This window comes from Felis catus, chromosome A1 (assembly GCF_018350175.1).
Source record: "Felis catus isolate Fca126 chromosome A1, F.catus_Fca126_mat1.0, whole genome shotgun sequence".
Taxonomy (NCBI): Eukaryota; Metazoa; Chordata; class Mammalia; order Carnivora; family Felidae; genus Felis; species Felis catus.
This window is the reverse complement of record NC_058368.1, coordinates 211,454,958-211,479,032: the sequence shown is the minus strand read 5'-3', so window position 1 is coordinate 211,479,032 and position 24,075 is coordinate 211,454,958. Positions and strand designations below refer to the sequence as shown.

General features: G+C 43.7%; 2 protein-coding genes across 15 annotated transcripts in view; both read left to right on the top strand.

Annotated features, from left to right (window-relative positions):
* Positions 1 to 14,237, top strand: part of RAI14 (retinoic acid induced 14) — a 146,530-nt gene extending 132,293 nt beyond the window's left edge. For all 6 annotated transcript variants that reach the window (XM_045038211.1, XM_023239127.2, XM_019812093.3 and 3 more), the window contains 6 exons: positions 893 to 947; positions 4,473 to 4,591; positions 5,232 to 6,767; positions 7,932 to 8,081; positions 11,640 to 11,705; positions 12,301 to 14,237. In XM_045038211.1, coding sequence (XP_044894146.1) covers positions 893 to 947; positions 4,473 to 4,591; positions 5,232 to 6,767; positions 7,932 to 8,081; positions 11,640 to 11,705; positions 12,301 to 12,378 — 2,004 coding nt within the window. In that variant the 3' untranslated portion in view covers positions 12,379 to 14,237. The remainder of the gene's footprint in view (positions 1 to 892; positions 948 to 4,472; positions 4,592 to 5,231; positions 6,768 to 7,931; positions 8,082 to 11,639; positions 11,706 to 12,300) is intronic.
* A 4,770-nt stretch (positions 14,238 to 19,007) lies between these two features.
* TTC23L (tetratricopeptide repeat domain 23 like) overlaps positions 19,008 to 24,075 on the top strand; it is a 61,171-nt gene continuing 56,103 nt past the window's right edge. For 3 of the 9 annotated variants that reach the window (XM_023239098.2, XM_023239095.2, XM_011286575.4), the window contains exons 1-2: positions 19,642 to 19,792; positions 21,097 to 21,171. In XM_023239098.2, coding sequence (XP_023094866.2) covers positions 21,104 to 21,171 — 68 coding nt within the window. In that variant the 5' untranslated portion in view covers positions 19,642 to 19,792; positions 21,097 to 21,103. Of the gene's footprint in view, positions 19,396 to 19,638; positions 19,793 to 19,821; positions 20,211 to 21,096; positions 21,172 to 24,075 lie in introns of those variants that run through there. The other 6 variants (XM_045038253.1, XM_045038247.1, XM_045038237.1 and 3 more) reach the window with 5 other exon arrangements.

Sequence of the window (24,075 nt, the reverse complement as noted above, 5' to 3'; positions counted from 1 at the left end):
ATGCCATTTATTGTACTTTAAGATAGTTGAAAAAGAAAAATAGACATCTATTTTTATAAAGCGAAAAGGCAGCTTTTTGTAAAGATAAGCACTTGCCAAAAATGAGCCACTTTATTTTTAGCATTTGGGCTTTTACAAAAGTTCCTTTGCTGAAAACTTCTCTCTCTTATCATAGTCCACTGCTCATCTAGATGAAACATAGTAATTTCTGGCAACTCATTGCATTTTGTTTTGAAATGAGAGTCTGGCTTTGAAGTTGCAAGAACTTTTGCAATGTATTTACAGACACATATTCAGGGGCAAAGGTTTAGAGGAGATCTTTAGGGGATTGTCAACCCATGATCATAAAATTTTGTATTCCCTTACAAAATTACCTTTATCTTCCCTGACAGGTCTTATTTACTACAAATTCTCTTAAAAATATTAATAAAAATATACTAATAACAGTTAATTTATAAAATAGTGAAGCTAAACCAGTATTTCTAATGTATTTTAATCAGTATATTATCCAGATAGGTAAGACTTGTATTTGACTTCATTATGAAACTAATATTTGCCATCTCAGGTTTTAGGACATAGCCCACTAAGTTCACTATTACATAAAGTTATTATAATCTTAAAAGATATTTGTATTTTACTTACTAAATAAAGTTCCTGAAAACTATTTTGAGATCACATGCTCTGGAACCTCACGTTTTAGAAATCATATCTCAGTAGATCATCATCACTTTTATTCACTTATATTTTAAAATATTCCCTTTCCTGGCGATTTTCTAACTTTTTTTTTTTAGAAGGAAACCTGTTCTGTGTAAACCCAGGAAAATTTGCTTGCTTCTTTTGTGGAATATCATATTCAGGAAAATTCTTTGAAGTCATTTTTGTGTTCCAACAGGCTGAGATCAGTTCTATACGGGAAAACAAAGACAGACTAAGTGACAGCACGACAGGTAAGAGGAAGGGGCGTCTGTTTGTGTTCCTCCGACAGGTCTCTAGCCCACGTCCATTTACATACATCAAAGGCGCACCCGGAGGAAGTGTGAGGAGGTCCGAGAACCCCGGGGGTGCCACCCTGGAGCTGCCAATCCAGGCTGACACTTTTCCCTGGATTTTAAGGAGCCCCTGAGCTTGGATGTGAAAACAAAAATATCTCTGTTTTCATTTGCCCCCAACTACTGTTAGCACTTCCTTTAGTGATGAATATAGACAATAACGCCCAGTGGTATTAGCAGACCAGTAGACTTTGCCAGCAGGAGAATTCGCAGGTAATGTCCTGTCACCTTACTGTTATCGCGGGTATCTTGAAATGTCATTTACAGTCTCTCTACTAGAAATATGGCATTAGACCTGCTGCTGTATTCTTGTTATTGGCACATTACAGAATCAGCTCTTAAATTACGTAGCCTGTGTCTTCTCTTTTATGTATTATAAAGCACTGTTTTGCGGTGAGGTCTGGGGCCACGAGCCGTCACAAGGGGCACTCCTCACCGCTGAGCAACAGGTTATTTCCTGAGGGAGAGCCAACTGAGCACTTCCGTGGCTGCACAGTCTAACTTTCCTACTGTGCATCTTAAATTGAGAAATGCAAAGACAGAGTGTTGAAATCACACACAGTCATCCTGTCTTCACCAAGACAGGGTTTAATTCATTGTCTTCAGAATCCATCCTAAGGTTTACCCTCTAAGAATATAGTTCAGCACCCCCAGAATCCATTTAAAATGTTGTGTAGAGGGGGCACCTGGGTGGCTCAGTCGGTTGAGCGCCCGACTTCGGCTCAGGTCATGATCTCACAGTTCGTGAGTTCGAGCCCTGCGTGGGCTCTGTGCTGACAGCTCAGAGCCTGGAGCCTGCTTCGGATTCTGCGTCTCCCTCTCTCTCTGCCCCTTCCCCGCTCATGTTCTGTCTCTCTCTCTCTCAAAAATGGATACACATTAAAAAATTTTTTTAAAAATGTGTAGATTATTCCATTTTACTTTTTTAAATTTTTATTTAAAAAAAATTTTTTTAATGTGTATCCATTTTTGAGAGAGTGTGAGCAAGAGAGAGCAGGGGAGAGGCAGAGAGAGGCAGAGAGAGAGGGAAACAGAGGATCTGAAGCAGACTCTGCTGAGAGTGGAGAGCCCCACGCAGGGCTCGAACTCATGAACCTTGAGATCATGACCTGAGCCGAAGTCGGAAACCCAACCAACTGAGCCACCCAGGTTGCCCCTCATTTTACTTCTTTTTTTTTAATTTTTTTTTCAACGTTTTTTTATTTATTTTTGGGACAGAGAGAGAGCATGAACGGGGGAGGGGCAGAGAGAGAGTGAGACACAGAATCAGAAACAGGCCCCAGGCTCCAAGCCATCAGCCCAGAGCCTGACGCGGGGCTCGAACTCACGGACCGCGAGATCGTGACCTGGCTGAAGTCGGACGCTTAACCGACTGCGCCACCCAGGCGCCCCTTTTTTTTTTTTTTTTTAATTTTTTTTTTCAACGTTTATTTATTTTTGGGACAGAGAGAGACAGAGCATGAACGGGGGAGGGGCAGAGAGAGAGGGAGACACAGAATCGGAAACAGGCTCCAGGCTCTGAGCCATCAGCCCAGAGCCTGACGCGGGGCTCGAACTCACGGACCGCGAGATCGTGACCTGGCTGAAGTCGGACGCTTAACCGACTGCGCCACCCAGGCGCCCCTCATTTTACTTTTTCAAAGTATATTTATTTTAGAGAGAGAGCGAGAGGGGGAGGGGCAGAGAGAGAAAGGGAGAGAGAAAGAATCCCAATCAGGCTTTGCACTGTCAGCACAGAGCCTGATGTGGGGTTCGAACTCACAAACTGTGAGATCATGCCCTGATCCAAAACCAAGAGTCAGACCCTTAACCGACTCAGCCACCCAGGTGCCCCTCATGGAGATTATTTCAAAAGCTCCTTTTGCTTCAGCATTTAGTTTCTCAGCCTATGATTTCATAGGTGTTTGGAACTTTTAACTTACAGAATTTAGAAATATTAAACTTTCTAATTCTTGGCAGAGATCCAAGTTATTTGAACACTTGTTACATTGGATTCTTTAAAAACCATCCACTGTATTTTAGAAGTAATTTCTATTGCTTAGAATTACAGTCATGCTCTCAATCCTCTGGTTTATTCCAAACTTACCAGACATCATGTCAAGGGTACTCCTTATAAAGCTATGGGTTAGGAACCTGACATCAGAAGTAAGCATTTCTATGAAGAAATGTCATTTTGCATGCTTCCAAATTAAGATGAAAGTTTCCATCTTTGCATTAAAAGGCTGTGAGAAAATAATAAAATTATAGTAAAAAATGTGCATCGGTGCTATTCAGATTGTGGTCTGTACAACTGTTCTGAGTTTGCACCAGGAAGTCATCCAGCTATACTGCTAAGCACACTGTTTTGTCCAGCAGACATTTTTTTCCCCCATAGAAAGACTTTGTGCCTGAAGGAAGCGGTGCACTGAATGACATTCTGGGAGCAAGGCTCTTGTCTCAGTGAGCACTTTGAGTGGCAGAGCTTTAGATGCTATTTCAGCGTGGTAATCAGTAGGATGTCAAAAAGTTGTGGTTTACCAGCAGTGGGATTGTGGGGTTAAGAGGAGACGGGTGCACGCTGGGGCGGGTCAGCAAACGCTGTAAGGAGGAGGCAGAGTTTGCCGTGGGTCCTGAAACCTGCCTACAAGGGACTTAGCCAAAGAGATGCTGCAAGGGCTATCAGATGGATGAAAGATTAAGGAAGTAGCTTTGTGTCGAGATATAGAGGGTATGATGGAAAGTTTGAACCTGAGGAAGATGTGATGCTAGAAATCATGGGTCATACACCTAAAAAAGTACTTTGGGGCCAGATTATGGAGGACTTAACCCAGACTAAGGAATCTGGAGATTAATTTTGAAAAGAGAGTGATTAAAGCACTGGAACCACAGGAATGAGCCTATCAAAGCACATTTTAGGAAGATTAGCCTGACAGTGTTAGGCAAAGCTATATGTTTACTAAGGAGAGAGACAGAGCTTTGTTACGAGGCTGTTTGCAGGGCTTCTCAGTCAGGTGATAAAGTTTAAGCTAGAGTAAGGGTGGTAGGGATAAGAAGTGAACCAGATCGTAGGATATTTCTAAAAGGATTCACATAAATGGCACTTACTAGGCATGATATGATATGGCAAGGTATGGTATATTAGGTATATCATAATATGTATATTAGGCAAGGTATAATACTTAATAAGGGGAATGGAAAATGTATGACCAAATCCATCAGTTTTCAGTTGAGCTTCTACGCATCCACACCTATGCTAGGCATACCCCAATGAGGGAACCGCAGGACCTGAGGATTGCTGTTCATCTAACCAGGGGCTTTGCTAGGGGCTTTCATTTTTCATCAGAGCCAGGAAGAAGCACTGGATTGGGTAGGTGACTCGGTTAGAGGTCAGAGAAATATTAGTTTAAGAAAATATTATTTAAAATCACTTTTCTCTTTTCCAAGGTGCTGATAGCTTATTGGATATAAGTTCTGAAGCTGACCAACAAGATCTTCTTGTCCTGTTGCAAGCAAAAGTTGCTTCTCTTACCTTACACAATAAAGAATTACAAGATAAATTACAGGTAGGTACATAGATTGTTACCACGAACTATCCTGTAGGGGCAAACTATTGGGTTTTTTCAGGTTAGTCAGGTGGTATTTTGTTTTAAACCTCTACATTAGTTTCTTCTTCCTTTTTAAATGTAGTTCGCCTTTAGCGTTTTATAGTTTCAAATTATGTTTGTTGAGAGAGTAATTCATTAACTCTATTTCTGTAAATTGGTAAATTATATATAATTATATACTTAGTGCATTTTATATATTACTATATATACATGCTTGTGTGTGTGTATAAACAGCCATTCATTTAGTAGAGCTGATCGTTTAGCAGATTTAATAGCTATGCTAAGCCCATTGCCCCTTTTTGGCTACTGGAATAATATGAGAAGCAAAGGAAAAATTATGAATCAGAGGCTTTAGAGCCCAAACAAATCTAGTGTTTTTAAAGTGGCAGAAATGAGCTGTCCTGAGAGAGTACAGAATAAGCTCAGTGTCGTTAACCCAATTCTCATGTCCCAGACCGTGGTTTGTCATGGGGCAAAAGTACCCATAAAGGGACGCTGCAGCTCTCCCCTATGTAAGCTTTGGATTTGTTCTCTTCTACCAGTTGCTTGCTCACCTAACCACACCTCTGGCACCATTTCATTCTTGCCTTTTTTGCAGGCCAAATCACCCAAGGAGGCAGATGCAGACCTGAGCTTTGACTCCTACCATTCCACTCAAACTGACTTGGCCCCACCCCTGGGCAGACCTAGTGAAGCCTCTCCCCCAGACTCCAAGTCATCTCCATCCGTCTTAACACATTCCTTGAGTAAATCCACTCTCGACAGCGATGGGCAAATTCAGCAACTGCAAGAGATTCTGCAGGACTTGCAGAAGAGACTAGAGAGCTCTGAAGCAGAGAAGCAGCAACTACAGGCTGAGCTCCAGTCCAGGAGGGCCGAATTGGTGTGCGTGAACAGTGCAGAGATTTCAGAGAACGGCTCCGACCTCAGCCAGAAACTGAAAGAAACTCAGAGCAAGTACGAGGAGGCCATGAAAGAAGTCCTTAACGTGCAGAAGCAGATGAAACTGGGCCTCGTCTCGCCTGAAAGCGTGGACAGTTATTCACATCTCCGTGAGTTACGGATCACTGAGGAGGAAATAGATGTGCTAAAGCAGGATCTCCAGAACGCATTAGCTGAAAGTGAAAGAAATAAGGAGAAAGTGAGAGAGTTAGAAGAAAAACTTGTAGAGAAGGAGAAAGATTTGGATATTAAGTCTCCCGGGGAAGAGTACGAGGAAATGAAAAGTTCATATTGCTCTGTGATTGAGAATATGAATAAGGAGAAAGCTTTTTTGTTTGAGAAATACCAAGAGGCCCAAGAAGAAATCATGAAACTAAAAGATGCCCTAAAGAGTCAGATGACACCGGAAGCCGGCGATGAAGCTGGGGATATGAAAGAGGCCATGAACAGGATGATAGATGAGCTCAACAAACAGGTAAGCGAGCTGTCCCAGCTGTACAAAGAAGCCCAGGCCGAGCTGGAGGATTACAGGAAGAGGAAATCTCTAGAAGACGTAACAGCCGAATATATCCATAAAGCGGAGCATGAGAAACTGATGCTAGTGACGAACGTGTCCAGAGCTAAGGCAGAAGAGGCATTGTCCGAAATGAAGTCTCAGTACTCAAAGGTATTGAACGAGTTGACGCAGCTCAAACAGCTGGTGGACGCACAGAAAGAGAACTCTGTCTCCATCACAGAACATTTGCAGGTGATAACCACACTGCGGGCTACCGCGAAAGAGATGGAGGAAAAAATAAGCAGTCTCAAAGAGCACCTTGCAAGCAAGGAAGGGGAAGTAGCAAAACTGGAGAAACGACTCCTGGAAGAGAAGGCCGCGATGGCCGACGCCATGGTGCCCAGGTCTGCCTACGCAAAGCTCCAGTCATCACTAGAAAGTGAAGTGAGTGTGTTGGCCTCAAAATTGAAGGAGTCCGTAAAAGAGAAAGAGAAGGCCCATTTGGAGGTCTCCCAGATTCGAAGTGAGGTCTCACAAGTGAAAAGGGAAAAGGAAAATATTCAGGCTCTCTTAAAATCCAAAGAGCAGGAAGCAAACGAACTTCGGCAACAGTTCCAGCACGCTCAGGAGGAGCTCGCAGAAATGAAGAGACAGTCGGAGAGCTCTTCCAAACTGGAGGAGGATAAAGATAAGAAGGTTGGTGAGACTCCATTGCTGTTGAGTTTCTAGTTAGCTAGACACTAGTTTCTAGTTAGCACTGGTCTCTTGTGATTGCTCAGAAGTTCTGCATGTGACTCCATCTGTCCCCATGGCCACATTAAGATTAGTAGTTTGGACATTTATGTTTAAAAAAACAAAACAAAACACTGATCGTCGATCACTCCCCTTATATTGAAGCATTTTCACATATGTGGTGCATATTTTCCCTTTTAAAATTATTTTACAGAAGCTGTGTCAAGTGTCAGGGATCAGAAGCGAACCCACAAACTGAAAGGCATTTGTAACCCATCTTGAACTTCAACTCTTGGAATCCAAACAGATTCTTCCATCATATGGAAACCCAAATACTTCCAGACTTAATCCTGCTTCCCTAAGTTCCATGAGCTTTCCCCTGAGTCAGTGTTAAGAACCACCCTCCGTGGCACTCATTGTCAAAGATGTATATAGGAGGGGAAGCAGGGAATGTGGGGAGCAGGTGATTAGAGATGGGCTGAGCGTGGCTTGGCGGAAGGAGGGGAAACAAAGGGGAGGGGAGCGTAAAAAATGGTTCTGTGCCTGAATCTGCTCCACATCCCCAGTCCTCTGGGTCAGATTTTCCAAACGGCATTGATCAGAGCACTGTTTATCATTTATTCCTTTAGTATGATGAAAATTTCAAAAAGAGCTTCCAGAGCCAAGGGGGCAGAGAGTTAGGAGGCAGAGGTCAGGTTGCGGGGACGGGTTATGTTTACTTTAAAGCAAGATGCCCAGAGAAGTCAGGGTTCCTAGGACTCATTCCTGATTGCCCATGTCAGCACTACTGAACAAGACATAGCCGTCTCAAAATAAAGAATGCCTAAAATCCTCATTCTGATAGTACCCCCCATTCACAGTAAAATAGGAAAGCATCATCCTAGCTTTTGTTTACCCTCATGCCTCGAAGCACGGTATTGAATCTGGGGCCCTTATTTGAATATAGTGGCCTTAGAGGGCTATGTGGGTTTGCTGATTTTGTTACCTATTTCATTGTATGGGTTTTCTTTAAAAAATAAAAGAGAAATTGTTCCAAAGTCTCAAGTCCCTGAGGCCAGTAAGAGGCTGTGTTCGAGAACTATCCAGAATCTTGCCTGCCTATTGCTGATAGTTTTCCTTTCTCGCCAGATAAGTGAGATGTCAAAGGAAGTCACCAAGTTGAAGGAGGCCCTGAACAGCCTCTCGCAGCTCTCCTACTCAGCTAGCTCGTCCAAGAGGCAGAGTCAGCAGCTGGAAGGACTGCAGCAGCAGGTCAAGCAGCTACAGAGCCAGCTGGCTGTGAGTGGGCTTGTTTCTGCCTCCTGCTTGGGGGTGGGGGGTTGGGGGTGGAGGACGAGGCAGATTACGCACCAGCTCAGCTGGGTGGGGACAGGTTGGAGTGAGAAGAGCCCCAGCCTGAAGGAGTGGCTGAGTAGCTAAAGACTTGTTTGGTGAGGGCAGGAGGAAGTGGTGGGATTTCTAGTCATCACCTGCAATAAGGTGGGTCACCTGGATCTCTGAGAGGGGGGAGGCAGCATGGTGGCACATAGGCGTCACATTGACACATCCACTAACTTTTCACCCTCTCCATTTTTTTTTTTTTAACGTTTATTTTTTGAGAGAGGGAAAGAGAGACAGAGTGTGAGCAAGGGAGGGGCAGAGAGAGAGGGAGCCACAGAATCCAAAACAGTCTCCAGGCTTCCAGCTGTCAGCACAGAGCCTGACGTGGGGCTCGAACCCACAAACTGCGAGATCATGACCTGAGCTGAAGTCTGACACTTAACCGACTGAGCCACCCAGGCGCCCCACCCTCTCTCCCTTTTTTTTTGACCGCAGTCATTACTGTCTCTGGCAGTGGCAAGAACTTTTTATTAGGGCCCAGGATCTCTGGTAATTGCATATCTGCGCGTCTGAATCTGCTTATTGGCCTCTCTCTTCACTTCACCCAGGAGAGTCCTTCCATATCTGTATTCGTTTCCTGTGGCTATTGTAACAGATAACTTGGTTTAAAACAACACAAATTTGGGGCACCTGTGTGGCTCAGTTGGTTAAGTGTCTGACTCTTGATTTTGGCTCAGGTCATGATCTCACGGTACGTGAGTTTGAGCCCCGAGTGGGGCTCCATGCTGAGAGTGCTGAGCCTGCTTGGGATTCTGTGTCCCTCTCTCTCTGCCCCTCCCCTACTTGCACACTTGCTTGGGCTCTCTCTCAAACTTTTTTTTAAAACTCCACAAATTTATGCTTTTAAAATTCTGGAGATCAATTAGTGTGAAATCAGTGTCACCAAAATCAAAGTGTCAGCAGAGGTGGTTCCTTCTGGAAGCTCTAGGGGAGAATCCATTTCCCGGGCTTTGCTAGCTTTTAGAGGTCACCTGAATTCCTTGGCTCATGGCCCCTACCTCCACCTTTGAAGTACATCACTCCACCTCTGGTTCTGTTCTCCCATCTCCTCCTTCCACCTTTGGCCTTGCTTCTCTAAGGACCCTTGTGATTATGTTTAAGAGATACCCAGATAATCAGAATAAACCTTTCCTCCATCTCAAGATCCTTAACTTAATCCTACCTACAAGGTCCTTTTACCATATAGGTAACATTCCACAGGTTCTGGGGTTTAGGGTGTGGGCATCTTTGGAGGGCCAGTATTTCACCTACCACAATATTTGTTAAGGTTTTTGTTGACATGGGTAGGTTATGTTTTCCATGTGAAATCAAGGGGTGGTTCAAGACAGATCTCTAGTTTCTGTTTACAAATAGGACCTGGATTTCATGATGTCTTCAGTATAGACTTTGACACGGGTCAATTCAGGTTTCTGCAGTCCAGACTCTGGCTGGCCACAGAGTATAAAACCAGCTTTTTTGTGTTATCATCTCTCGCAGCAAAGGAATATTCAGGGGAGAAGAAGATGCTCCCTATTGTGTTCTGCAGGTCATTTTTCTCATAAAGTGGTTATCACAGACTTAGGTAAAGTGCTGATGGTTTATACAATTATTTTAAAATTTTCAATGTTTAATGAGCTCTTACGTATCAATATTATATAAGGTGCTGGTGGTATAAAAGTGAGTAAGACACAGTCCCTGTCCTCACTGAATTTATACTTTAATATAATGGCTTTCCATATTCTCTGTGTGGTAAGCACCAACTGATAGATGCCCAGCATGCTCTGGGCATACAGAAGAAGTGTCTCGAAAGGCTTCCTGCAGGAAGTGAAGCTCATGCTGAATCTCAAGGGGATAGGGAAGAGGCAGCAAGGACTGAAATGTGGGGTTTAGATGGCCCTTGGCAGCCGTGGCAAGGACAGTCCGAGTGGGGTGGTGGGGTGGGATTGGGACCCCAGTAGGCTGCCCGAGAGAAGTGACCAAGTAGCTAGGAATCTGATGGGGCTGAAGATCCACAGCAAGAGTCAGGAAAGGCTACAGCACATTTGCTAGAAAGGTAGATGGTGATCAGAAGGTGAGGTGCTTTCATTTGATTTCAGAGGTAATGACAGAGACAGGGCTGTGACTGTGAGTATGTGTGGCTGGGAGGAGGAGGAGGAGGAGGAGGAGGAGGAGGAGGACGTCCCTGGGGAACTGAGAGGCCAAAGTGTCACGTGGCTCATGCATGTGGATGTTGTGGCCATCCAAATGATGACAGAAACAGAGATGGAAAGGAGGGTGATGATCAGAAGATGAAGTTTTAAGTGACTGAGTGGAAGTGTGCAAAAGATGGGAGGAAACAACACAGAAAAAGGTACTAAGCACACCTTCTAATGGTGTGAACTTCAAGGGACTGAGGTTTCATAGGTTGTCCTTGAATAGGAAGGACAGCTCATGTTCTGACACTCATAGGAAAGAGGTGAGAAGGGTATTGATGGACTTTTGTAGATTTTTAAAAAATGTTTATTTGTTTTTGAGAGAGGGTGAGCAGGAGAGGGGCAGAGAGGGGGGATAGAGGATCTGAAGTGGGCTCTGTGCTGACAGAAGTGAGCCCGATGCGGGGCTCGACTCCACGAACCATGAGGTCAAGAACTGAGCCAAAGTCGGACACTCAACCAGCTGAGCCACCCAGGCACCCCTGTAGATGTTTGGAGTGATCTATATAGGATCAATTTGTATCATGAAATTGGAGGAAAACCATCTTAGAAGAGTTCAGAGCTAAGATTTTTGAAATCGTCACTGAGGGGAACTGCAACAGTAGCTCCACAAGGAGAAATAAAAGCATCAACAGCTGTACTGAGGAACATACAGCGATTTGGGATTGGTGCCACCACCCTGTTCATCACCATTGACACCTAAATAATTGAACTCCCTGGGGGGCTCTAGGACTGGCTATTTTGTGAGAGATCAACAACTCCTTTTAAAAGACTAGATTTTAAAAATTAAAGTAATGAATACTTGGTCATTGTAGAAAAGTTGGAAAATACAGAAAACTCTGGAAAATTTCTATAAATAAAAATTGCCCATAATTCAACCACTCAGAGATAGTCATTTTTTGCATTCAGTATGTTTCTTTGCACCATTTATTTTGTGTGAATGTATCTGTGTATTTGCATAAGCATGTATACATATGTTTTTTGCAACAAATGTGGGATTATATAATAACTAGTTTTTACGTGAATTTTCTTCTAGAGTTGTATCAAAATGTGAAATAGGTAGATTTTCTCCCCCTAAGAATATTGACAGATCTTTCTCTAAGAATTTTGACGAGTGTTCAGAAATCTACATCCCAGTGAGCCCACAGTAATTTTTAAGTCCTCATATGCTAGCATTTGGTGGAGGAAATCACTTGGGTGGTAGCATTTGGCCACAGCTTTCTTACAGTTTTTTGTTTTTGTTCTGTAAAGGTCTGCTGAACAGTGTCAAATTGTCTCTTTCTAGGACTGCAAGAAACAACACCAGGAGGTGATATCTGTTTACCGAATGCATCTTCTGTATGCTGTGCAGGTATGGTAACAGCCTATGAAGTACCTGGGTATCCTAAAGAAATACCACAGCGGATGTCACCCCAGCTCCCGTCACTAAGCCAGTAGAACAAATGAAAAGTCGAGGAGAATCTTTTACATTGAGAAGCTTTAAAACGCCTTTTGCGTTGCTTTGGATTTGTCAGGAGCCCTGTGCCGTTTACGGAGAACAGCCTCATCCTCTGTTGAGGAATGAAGGAGGATGTGGCTGCTACCCCCACCAGGGGGAGGAACCCAGGCTTGCTTTCTCAGGCGTGCCAATGTTCTCAGCCGGCAGCACTGTCTCACCCCACGACTGTTGTCGGCTTGGCTGGCGGGGCTCACATTTGCAACTGAGACCCAGAAACCCTTTGCTGGCGGCTCTAGCACACCCAGCCTCATCATCCTCCAGAGAGACAAGAGCAAGGCCCGCTCTCTCAGTCCCTCCTAGAAACGTCAGAATCAGTAGGGCTGACGTTCCTTTGGAAGATCCGGGAGAAAGCCAAGGGCTTCATGTCAGCCGGCCGTCGCGTTCCCTGGGGAAGACCGCCAGGACTGACCTTAAGTTCTAATGATTGTCTTTTGTTTGAATTCCTTAGGGCCAGATGGATGAAGATGTCCAGAAAGTACTGAAGCAGATCCTTACCATGTGTAAAAACCAGTCCCAGAAGAAGTAGAATGGATTCCGTGGCAGGACACTGCCCCCTTGTTGTCCATCTTTGTGTTAGATCTGGAGTTGTCGGCAACCACTGCCATTGTTCTCACTCGTGGTATGCACCGTGGCCCAGCCTAGCTTTTTCCCTTTCCTAAGGCAGCTTTCTGAGGACTGGGTCCAGGAGAGGGCTGTCCTCCCCAGAGCTGCTTAGAGACTTGAGAGCAGCACAAGTGAAATGCCCTGGTGTCCCTTCAGATTCCAGAGCCGGAATCTGGAACCAGGGGTCTGGTCCTGGTCCTGGTCCTGGTGCTGGTGGGTGGGCACCTGCTGTGGGACCCGACCAGCTGAGGGGCTTTGTCATCACTGAGCAATATGTTGAGACCTCCCCGCTCAGCGAACGTTGCTTTAGTTCCTACACTCAGGCGGTGTCAGTCAGCACCCGAGAGCCCCTTTGCCTTTGGTTTCCAAGCCCAAAACGTGATTTAACTTCTGACCAAAATAGTATGGCACTCGTTATGTGGTGCATACTTTATCATGACATCCTGTGGACTTAAAACATGAATCCCATCATTTTCCCCCCTCTGCCTTATATAGCTCATCACCCTGCTTGTTAGTCTCAGAGTTTGATGAGCACTCTTAACTAAAATACGAAGTTGAAAAACAAAAGCAAGTTGTCCTTGGAAATTCTTTTGAAGCAAATCGTTGACATATTGCAAATCTTCTATGCAAACTTGCCTCCTGTTATCCGTGAAGCTCAGGAATCCAAACATTCGTGTTTCAACAAGGGACAGTAAACTGCGTGTTTACAGCCAAAAAAAAAAAAAAAAAAATGCCTCATAGTTCTTAACCTCAGTTTTTTAAAAGTGTTTTTTTCTCTACAATATTTTTATTGGCTCTTAAAGATGTTTTCATAGCTAAACCCCTAAATGAGTGAAATTTACATTAGACTCTATTAACAAAGTATTTTTAGATAACCATGCTTATGACTTTTTTAAAGCATAACTTTCTCCTCAGAGTTTGCAGCGATAGCCAAGGTAGTTATGTATTCCCTTTCCAAACTCTACACGAGCTGCCACCGGCCCCCTAGCCTCTCTGCCATCGTGTCCTCACAACTGTAGCACATTTCTGAATATAGAAAATCTTCCTTTTACCCACTGAGTATTTTTGAATACCCCAGCTCTACCAGCACCCATAAATGATCTCTTGGAAGGACTGTTAGCCAATCACTTTTCCACCTTTGAAACCAGAATCCTAACATGGTACACATATATGATGGTGCATAGCAAAGGTCGTGGGGGCAAATACTTCTGTTCCCTTGACTTTCAGGTTAAAAACGTTTCGAACTTGCTTGCAGCTTCCTTATGGCATTGTTTTTGTTGAGAGATGTAAGCTGAATACAGACGTCTCCAAAGTATATAACGCAAAGCGTAGGCCTGCTCTGACGGGGTCCACAGAACAGAGGGTGCCTGGGCACACAGGGTGATGGGCTATATTGGAGGATGTGCTCATCTGTATTGGATGAGGACCAACGACCACAAAGCAGAAACGGCTTTCAAGCTTGGTGTTCCTTTTCTTAAGTTGTTTATACTTCACCAATTTCGAAAATGCTCCAAAGAAATGTGAAAGGACCTTTTGTCACAGCACTTAAGAAAATACAAACAACCCCCCCCTCCTGCCCCCACGCAGAAATGCTGCAGAGTATAAAACTTGAGACATTTTGTAGGACGCCTGACAAAGTGTAGCCTTTTATCTTGTTTCAGGATGCGTATTTATTATAAGTACTCTGGTTAAATATTGAAAAGTTATATGCTGTAGTTTAGCATTTTGCCTTTGTAATTTACAGAAGGTATTGCAGAAAATAAACTTTTGTTTCATTTTGCATCTCTGTTGACTTTTGGTGCCTTCATAAGCATATGTGTATGGCTTCTTAGGATCAGGTCAGAGGCGTTGGGTATGATGGTGCTTTCCACCCCAAGTCACACTCAGTGGCTGCCAGTGGTCCACGGTCTCTCGCTGTCACCACATTTCCATCTCCTAGCATCTTTAATGTTGGACTCTGACACCCCCCCCCCCCCTTCCACTTTAGAAGACCCCTCCGATTACATCACACCCACCCAGATAACCCAGGGAAATCCTTATTTAAGGTCAGCTGATTAGCAGCTCAGCCCCAAGCATCAGCCACTTGTGGGCAGTGGCATCATGTTCTTCAATTCAAAATTGCCCCTCAGTTGTCTGTTCTAACTATTTAAAAAAATTTTTTTAATGTTTATTTTTGAAGGATAGAGAGAGCGTGAGCAGGAGAGGGGCAGAGAGAGAGGGAGACACAGAATCTGAAACAGTCTCCAGGCTCTGAGCTGTGGGTACAAAGCCTGACACAGGGCTCAAACCGTGAGATCATGACCTGAGCCGAAGTGGGACAATTCACCAACTGAGCCACCCAGGTGCCCTAAACTATTTAAAAGCTTCCATTAGATTGGTCGTTTCTCTTCTTACAAGAAAAAAAAAAGATACATAAAATATCTTGGAGAAATACTGTTCCCCATCACACATTTAATTCCTTTTAACTGTTGCATAATATTTCATAGTTCGATGGTGCTATATTTTTATTAGTTCCTCATTGATGCTTCCAGAATTTTACAGCCCTAAAAATGATGTGATGACTGTGCTATATATAAATGTCTCCATGCACACATGTGAGGACTATTTGGGTAATTTTCAAATTGCCTATTTTCACAATAGCTTCCATCATGTGATACAAGAATGCAGAGAACAAAAGTAGAATGGCGTATGCATCATCACAGCGTGTGTGAGAAAGAATGGCCTTTTTCTTCACACTGGTTGAATAAGACTCATCGTTTTGTTTTCCTTACGTAAATTTGAAGACAGACTGCAAAGCCTTTAATAATTAAACCCACCCAACTTAAGATAAACACATAATACACTGTGTGGGGGAAATGTTCCCAGAACGTGTTGAAGCACAACCTTGTGCAACGTGGCATAACTGTGGAATGCTGGGTGCTGACAGCAGCAGAAACACTCTCCAGCAAAGATGGGGATGATGCTTTCTGAGCAGTTAAAAGGCAGGCTGCAAAACTAAGCGGGGGCTGGGAAAAGCAACAGACCAAGGCATTCACAGAGTGGCAATTTCTGTTCAGCTTTGGGCAAAGAATTCAAGCGTGAGAATTGCATATTTGTGAAACAATCAAAGGACAAGAGCTCAACTGTGATGGCTGCCATGAATAAGCCATAGGAGCCTGTCGGTTGAGAGAGCAATCAAAGTGGGTTTCAGCAGATGGAAAAGCTCCTCTGAAGAGGAAGAGATAGAGGGGAGTGGAAGGGAAGACATCCCTGCACATTCATTATAAACTAAGCCCTACCATGGGAAGAAACCGTATATTCAAGTACTGTGACTAGATGTACTAGATTATAAATGGAAGATGTGTAGGGGAGAGAAAGGAACAAGACACAGCCAAATACTGTAAGTTTTTAACAGGAGGAGAAGTAGCGCGGGTTCCCTTTGTGTGACCTCTGGATGTTTTCAAACATATGCAAATTAAGTCAGGTTAAACACACTGAGTAGGCAAAATAGTGGACCTCCCCCCTAAGAGGTCTATGTCCCGATTCCTGGAATATGTGAATATTTTATGTAATATGGCAAAGAAAAACTAAACTGGCAGAATTAAGATTGTCCTGGGCTCTATGGTGGGGCTGACTTAATCAGAAGGGTCTGTTAAAGTGGAAGGAGTCAGAGATTTAAAGATGCCGCCCCGGGGGTGGCTGGGTGGCTCAGTCAGTTGAGCATCTGACTCTTGCTTTCGGCTCAGGTCGTGATCTCATGGTTTATGAATCTGAGCACCCACATTGGGCTCCGTGCTCATGGTGCAGAGCCTGCTTGAGAACCTCTCTCTCCCTCTCTGCCCTGCCCCCTACTCGTGCACTCTCTCTCTCTGAATAAACAAACATTAAAATAAAGATGCTGTGCTGCTGGCTCTGAGGGTGGAGGCTGAAGCCACAAACCAAGGAACGCAAGTGGTCTCTAGAAGCTGGAAAAGGCAAGAAAACACGATTCTCCCCACGATTCTCCCGAAAGCCCCTAGAAAGACCCAGCCTCGTTTACACCTTGTCTCTAGCCCAGTGACAGTCACTGCAGACTTCTGACCTCCAGAACCATGACATAATAGACTTGTGTTGTTTTAAGCCAATAAATTTATTGTGATTTGTTACAGCAGTGATAGGGAACTGATATCCATACTGAGGAGCTAGAATCTCTGCTACTGGAGAGTTCCGCAAGATGACTCCAGGCTTCTTAAATATTGCGGAGCACTGATAATAAGCCAGGCACTTTGTTGACTGCCAAAGGCTCAGTGGTGAACGTAACACCTCCCGCTCACAAGGAACTCACAACTGATCAGACCGGGGCCTGCCACCTGGTAGGGATTCAGTATTCACTGGGTGGGTGGATATTTAGATGAATTGTCTAGAAGGCCCTGCAATGCTCTGCTCTTTCTCGGACCCATTCCTCAGCCTCCTCATTCTTAATTGCCATTTTGCTCTTACTTGAACCCACCAAACTTGCTCCTGCCTCAGGGCCTTTGTACTTGCTGTTATCTTAAAATGTTCTTCTGACATTTGTATTATTTCTCCTTTATTTCCTCTGCTCAATGCCACCTTGTCAGAGAGGCCCTCCTTAACTACTAGCACAATCTATATGTCCGCATCACTTTCTAGATCCTTTATCTGACTTTATTTTTCTCCATACAATTTGTCACTTTCATGTAAGGTGGTTCACCCAGTTGAGGGAGGAGGGGAGTCCTAAAATCCAGCCCACCCTCTAGTCCCAAAGCTTAACCACTTAACAGGGGGCCTGAGTCTGGATGAAGGAAGAGGCTTTTTTTTTTTTTTAATTCTAATTCACACAAAATTGTTGCCTATTCCCTCAGCTCTGTGTCTTTTTCTAACTTGCAGAGACATCAGACTATTTACTAATAGCCCTGTTTTTCTTTACCTAGTAGAATAGAAGCTCCAAGACAGCAAAATCTTTGTCTATTTATTTGCTATTGCTTCCCTAACGCTTAGAACAGTATTGGGCACAGAATAGGTTTCTTCAATATGCATTTTTTTTTTTTTCTGAGTGGATGGACAGATGCATGGAGACTGTGAGAAACTCAGAGAGTGCCAATATAATGGTGTCAAGAGGAGATTATGGATGGGATAGTGTGGGAGCTCAGAAGTAAGGTCTCTAACCCATTCTAGAGAGGACAGATGTGTTTTAAGAAATTATACGGTCAAAGGGAAATCTTATTTGCATTTCCTGTCCTTAAGTTTCACAGTCTTTGAAGTTGAAATAATTAGGAGTTAATCACGGTTTATTTGGGGATGGAAGAATCTGGAAGGACCCTGTGCACATGCTTCCTCTGTGTGATTCTGTAACAGCGATGCTTGTTCAGGATCAAGGGAGGGACCGTGAGCCAACACACTGAAAGCAATGTCTGCCCAGATTACTAGCACCGCGTTTCAGTTACTAAACAATGTTTCAGCACATTTACCCGTGACTAAGGTTTACATTTGGGGACAGGGTGAAGACGGCAAGGAAAGAAAAAAACCACACACAGGTTTGACCTGTGTGTTTAACCTTCTTTAACCTTCTCTTAATTTAACCTTCTGAGTCTTTACCCTTCCTTTAATTTTACAGATGAACTACTTCTGGTCAGAGCTAATTAAATGGAGGTGGAACCAGAGTGTCATTCTTAAAATGGGAATTCAGTGCCTGTTCTGGTACCTCACTTCCCTTCACCACATGGGCAAAAGCCAGTGTTCAGGAAGGAGAAGTTACACTTAACACACTGAGAGACAAACTCCCAGCCAATTCCCAGAATGACAGAACATTAAAACCTTTCAATTTGATGAAGACCAACTTAACGGTAAGGGAAATGAGAATTAGAGAACAGGAAACCAGTTCTTCCTTTTTATCCTCATATATGTTAAATACTGTTCATAGTAACAAATACTCTTCTTGCATAGAAAATCGAGACCCAGGGGCTGTGATTTGCCCCAGGCCACGCGGAGTCAAAACCAGATAGGGGAAATCTTGAAGCTAGTCCATTGCTCTCATCCTTGTTCCATGTTGGGAGAGCTCTTAAGAGACAGAATAAAGGGGGTGGGCTCTTTCTAAAATTTTGACTCAGGATCTTGAGCCAACAGTTTTAAACCTTAAGTTAAAAGGCTGTCTAGGTTTTCCTTAAGAGATATTTATGCAAACTCATTTAAACAGCTCCTCCAACCTATCTTGGTTGGTCTGTCTTGGCAGTCTTGGATCAGTAGCAATTAAACTTCATCCTCCGAACTGGAAAGAACAAACACCAAATCTAAACACCACCTGTGAAGTTCTTAGTACATGTTTTCCTTCTCTCTCTACCGAGCCTGCTTTTTTGGAAATGAGGACACATCACCTTCAGCTTGACTTGCCATGGGTCCCTCGTTTATTGTAGGGTTCGTGATCATACTCTTATACACAAGGCTACGGGGCCGGTGCTGTTCCTTCAGGTACTAGCCACAAGGGCCCCTGCACCTGTCAGACCTTAATTATTGTTACTGTGTACGTCAGGCTACTGAAGAGGAGCGGTGGTATAAGAACACGTGCTGCATAAATCAGGGCTGTGTGGTGTTTGCCAAATGTGCCCCACCCCCTCGAAAATGTTCCCGGAACTGCTAATCATTAGCAGAATTAGTGGCCTATTGCTTAAACTACTCATTTCCTGCACTCCGCGTTCCTGATCAAGCATGGCTCAAATCTCACCGAGAGAGGCAACACAGACGGTGCCGACACCGTCAGTAGTCATACCTGAGCCTTTTCTCTCCGCTCCCGGAGAGCCAGAACACCAGGGGGGCGGAGGGGGTTCAGGGGGCGCGCAGGGGTGCGCCCATACAGCCGGGTACACCGTACACTACTGCTTTACGTAGGTAGGATCGTGGAACCCGGCGCTCTCTTCCATCCTCCGGTGGGATTTCTCTCCTCTTCCCGCATCTTCAACCCTGACAGGTAAAGTCCCTTCGAGAAAAACACTGGTGACGTTTCCGCTGCAGCTGAGGGAAGTTTTGAAAGCAAGCCTGAGGCTGTGCGAGTCGCGCCCCGACAAAACAAAAAAGACCGGAAAGCCCAGGTTGGCCCCAGCGGCCCTGAATTTTCCGGGGCCGGAAGTTCCCTGCGTGGCTATGGCTACAGGCGCCGACGCTCCCGGCTCTGTCGGCGGCGTTCCGTTCCCATGGCAACCCCATTGTCTTCCGAGACGGAACCTGGGCTGCTGGCGCGCCAGACGGACCTCTCAGGGTCTCGCTTCTGCCAGGCACCTTTGCAGCGCTCTGAACGAGGTCCGCCGAGGCCAGGACGCTGACGCCGCTGGAGGAAGCTGAGCTCGCCGGCCGAGGGAGACGAGAAGGCTAGTTCCGGGGCGTGGCTTTTCTGCCCTCGGCCGGGTCGGGGCTCAACCCCTCCTTTGCGGCGCCCCGCGTGTGCTTTTCCACGTGGAACCTCTGCGGCGGGGGCACCGCCCGCCAGAAAGAAGCCTTGGGATGCTCGCCTGGGGCTCGGGATGTGGCGTCAGGGTTTACGAAATTGCAGGGAGAGAAGAAAGGGTTTTGCGTTTGAGAGAGGCGCCAAAGTTTGGTGTTATAATTTATTCAGGGACGTATGGTACCTCGTTGAACAGAACTCAGGAGTTTGAGAACTCACAACTCCTCGCCCTGGCCATAGTTTTGAAAGTCGAGATTAGAAAGAGAAATTAATAAAGTTTCCTTCTGGTTTTTGGATTGTGGACGTTCCGGAGCCTGAGTCAGAGAGAGCTGCTCAGGGCTCAGGTGGGAATGAGTGACCTTCTGCAGGGTGAAATGAGGAGCGACTTGGTGGGTGTTAATGTTCAGTACAAAACCGTACATTCGATTTGGATTTAAGCGATGGGGAGAGCCATGAGAATTGAATTTCACAAATCATTATCAATCGGATTTTTGCCATGAGTTTTCAACCATTTCCCCCCATCAGCTAACGACAATACCAAAATAGACGCGTGTGTGTTCCTTAACTGGGACTTCCCATTAAATAGTGGGAATGCCCTAGGGACAAGAAGAATTAACCGATAAACTGGCTATATCTAATTTAATACTAAAAGCTGCTCCTTTGCTTACATCCATCTTGCAAAAACAATATCAGACTTGAGCAGAACATAGTTTTGATGATTCAGGAGCTGTAAATGCACTGGCTTTAAGGGGGCAAGAAAAAGTCAGGGATTTGGGAGGTACTATGGAGTAGGAATTAGAGGAAAGAACTTTTGGGGTGCCTGGGTTGGCTCAGTCGGTTAAGCGTCCCACATCGGCTCAGGTTATGATCTCACAGTTTGTGAGTTCAAGCCCCGCGTCGGGCTCTGTGCGGACAGCCTGGAGTCTGCTTCGGATTCTGTATCTCCTTCTGTCTCTGTCCTTCCCCCACTTGTGCTCTGTCTCTCAAAAATAAATAAATGTAAAAAAAAAAATGTAGAGGAAAGAACTTTAATTCAGAGGTTTAATTTGACAAATGTCTTTAATTTCTGCTTTCCAGGTGTCTCTATGCATGAGTGTGTATAGTCTATTTTTGAATTTCAGATGGGTTATATATTTAGGCAGTTTCAGTTTGATGTTAACAGCATCCAACAGAGGGAAAATAGGATAGCTTTTTTTCCCCAAAGCCGACCTCACCTGTGATTCTTGGTAGGAAGAAGATGCAAGCCAGCCCCATCCGCATTCCAACCGTCAGCAATGACACCGACTGGGACTTCTGCTTCCACTTGTAAGTAGCTCAGAACGTTGACATCACACTCAGTCACTGGCCTGGAACACAGGGATCTCCCACTTCAGGCAAACCTGGGGTGAGGAGCTTTGAGCGCCTGTTATATAGAAGAGAAGGTTGAAGTTCTGTGATGTGTTTTAATTACGATTCTGCTCTAAGATCCATTTGTATTTGTGCAACCTGTGCAAGAAGGAAAATAATTTTTTCCTAACCTATTTTTTACAGATAGGTTAATTATAATTGTAACAAGATTGATAAAGTCATGGAGAATTCAATATAACAGAGTTAATGAGCAAATTAAAATTGTGTTGTGAAATAGACAATAAGTAAATTAAACTTTCACATCATAATAGCTAATACTTATTGAGCAAATACTATGTGCCAGGCACTGTTCTAAGTGCTTCTGTATATTAACTCATCTAACTCCCAACGTCCCTGTAAGGGTGGTGCTATTATACTATTATAATTTTATAGCTAAGGAGTATGAATCAAAAACAGGTTCGGGAATTTGCCCAACACGGAGCTAGTGATTTAAACTAAGCGGTCTGACTCCAGAGTCAATTGTTGAACCATTCCTTTGTACCAAGAGTTCCCAACCTTGGCATTGCTGACATTTTGGGGTGGATAACTCTTTGTTGTGGGGGCCTGACCTGTACACTGTAGGATGTTTAGCAGCATTCCTGGTCTCCACCCACTAGATGCCAGTAGCACCGTCCCAGTAGTGAAAAGCTGAAATACCTCCAGAGGTTGCCAAATCTCCCCTAGGGGAAATGTCACCCTTGGTTGAGAACCATTGCTCTATGCCAATGCTATCAAATAGAAATATAATGCAAGTCATAAATGCCAGCCACATAGATAATTTAAAATTTTCCAGTAGCTGTACTAAAAAACAAAAAAGAAATAGGTAAATTGAAGTTTAATAGTTAATGTATCCAAAGTATTTTATAAAATAACTAATGAAATATTTTATATGTTTTCTTCAAACTAAGTCTTTGAAATTCAGTGTGTATTTTACACTTATAGCACATCTCAGTTCAGGCTAGCCACATTTCATATGCTTAATAGCCACATGTGACAAGTGGTTAATAGCTTAGTAATTCTGTCCCTCCTCATGAAATATCTTGAGGTTAAGGTTTATGTAATTTTTTTATTTAATATAAAAATTGAAATTAAGATATAGAGTTCATAGTAGAGTATCTTGGAAGGAATCAGATAATTCATATTTATTATTACTAGTCAGAATTCATATTTATTATGGCAACATATAGAATAAGTTACAAACCTGGCAAGGCAGACCTTTCATCCAACCTGCCTATTCTTATTTATTGACTTTTATTTTATCTTTCAAGGTATCTGACTGGCCAGAATTCTCCAGTCGTCTTATCTTTCATGACAAGATGTTTAATCCAAAGCCAGTTTAAGGTTTTGCATTCTCATTTGTCAAGACCTCGATGTTTCTCCTTCCTTTGAGGTCCCTGCTGTTCAAGCTTACTGCCTTTGGTCTCGGCTTAATTTCATTGAAGGGTGAACTTCAAATATTTAGGGCGTGGGTCACCTGGGTGGCTCAGTTGGTTAAGCATCCGACTCCGGCTCAGGTCATGATCTCATGGTTCCTGAGCTCGAGCCCCACATTGGGCTCTGTGCTGACAGCTCAGAGGCTGGAGCTGCTTCAGATTCTCTCTCTCTCTCTCTCTGTCTCTCTCTCTCTCTCTCTCTCGCTCTGCCCCTCCCCCACTCACACTTGGTCTGTCTCTCCAAAATGAATAAATGTTAAAACAATTTAATAAAAATAAATAAAATAAAATAAAATATTTAGGGCTTATAATTTTTAAGATCCATAATTGACAATCTCTTTGGTGACCCTGATATATTGAACTTCTGCTCCAGATCTGTGAAGTATGCAGCCTAAGCAAAATCTTCTACTGAGGGACTAAATTTTCTTTTATTTTTCTTGACTCACGATCTCTTGCCACAGATTCCCTCTATCTTCAGTATTTTTCAGGTATCCTAAAGACTACCGTTTCTCTTTTCATTCATTTGCTCATCCTTTTACAAGCCATTCATTATTTGTTGTTACTGTAAGCCAGGTATCAGGGTTTCAGAAACAAATGAGATTTAGTCCTGGCTCTGGTGGAGTTTATTTGCTAGAAAGCGAAGACTCAGAAACAAAACAAATTTTGAAAATGAGACTATAATGTGATTTGCAGTATAGTAGAAATTTGGAGGAAATTTTTGCAAGGCCTTCTGCTTACTACTCCAGTGCAAGACTCCAGCAGAGGTGACGCCTGAGTCGGGTCTTGAAGGAGGAGTATGGAATTCACTAGGCAGAGAGGAGGGAAATGTAGCACCTACCTTCTGATCACATTACATCAGCCATGTTCTCTGGCTTTTCCATTGAGTTTGTGTGTCTTCTGAAAGCACACTTCTGTTTCTTGCCTGAAGAAATGTTGCTCTCCTATCCACTTGACCTGGTTTGCTCATATACCTCTGGGTAGGTTATTTAGAACAGGAAGTCTGGATGGATATTAACATCTCATTTTTCAAACCTAATGTGAAAGATTACACTTGACATTTGTTTTTCTTTCTGTGTTTTCCTTTTTTTTTTTTTTTTTTTTTTTACAGTGAACATTCATTACTTATCAGTGGAAAAGGAAGATAAATTTTATTCTTAAAACTATATAGGGGTTGAATTTTTAAAAGCTATTGTGAATACAAAAGTGATTCTTTTGGGGGACTTGTTTATAATTAATTGAACATTCTGTTGTTGCACTTAGGATTTTAGAATTCCATTTGTTCTGGATCACTTTGATTTTTCTGGCCATGTTAGGACATGGTTATGTCTTTGGTGTGTATAAGATTAACTCTTGACTTTTATCTTTACCGTTTCCAATCACCCATTCATAA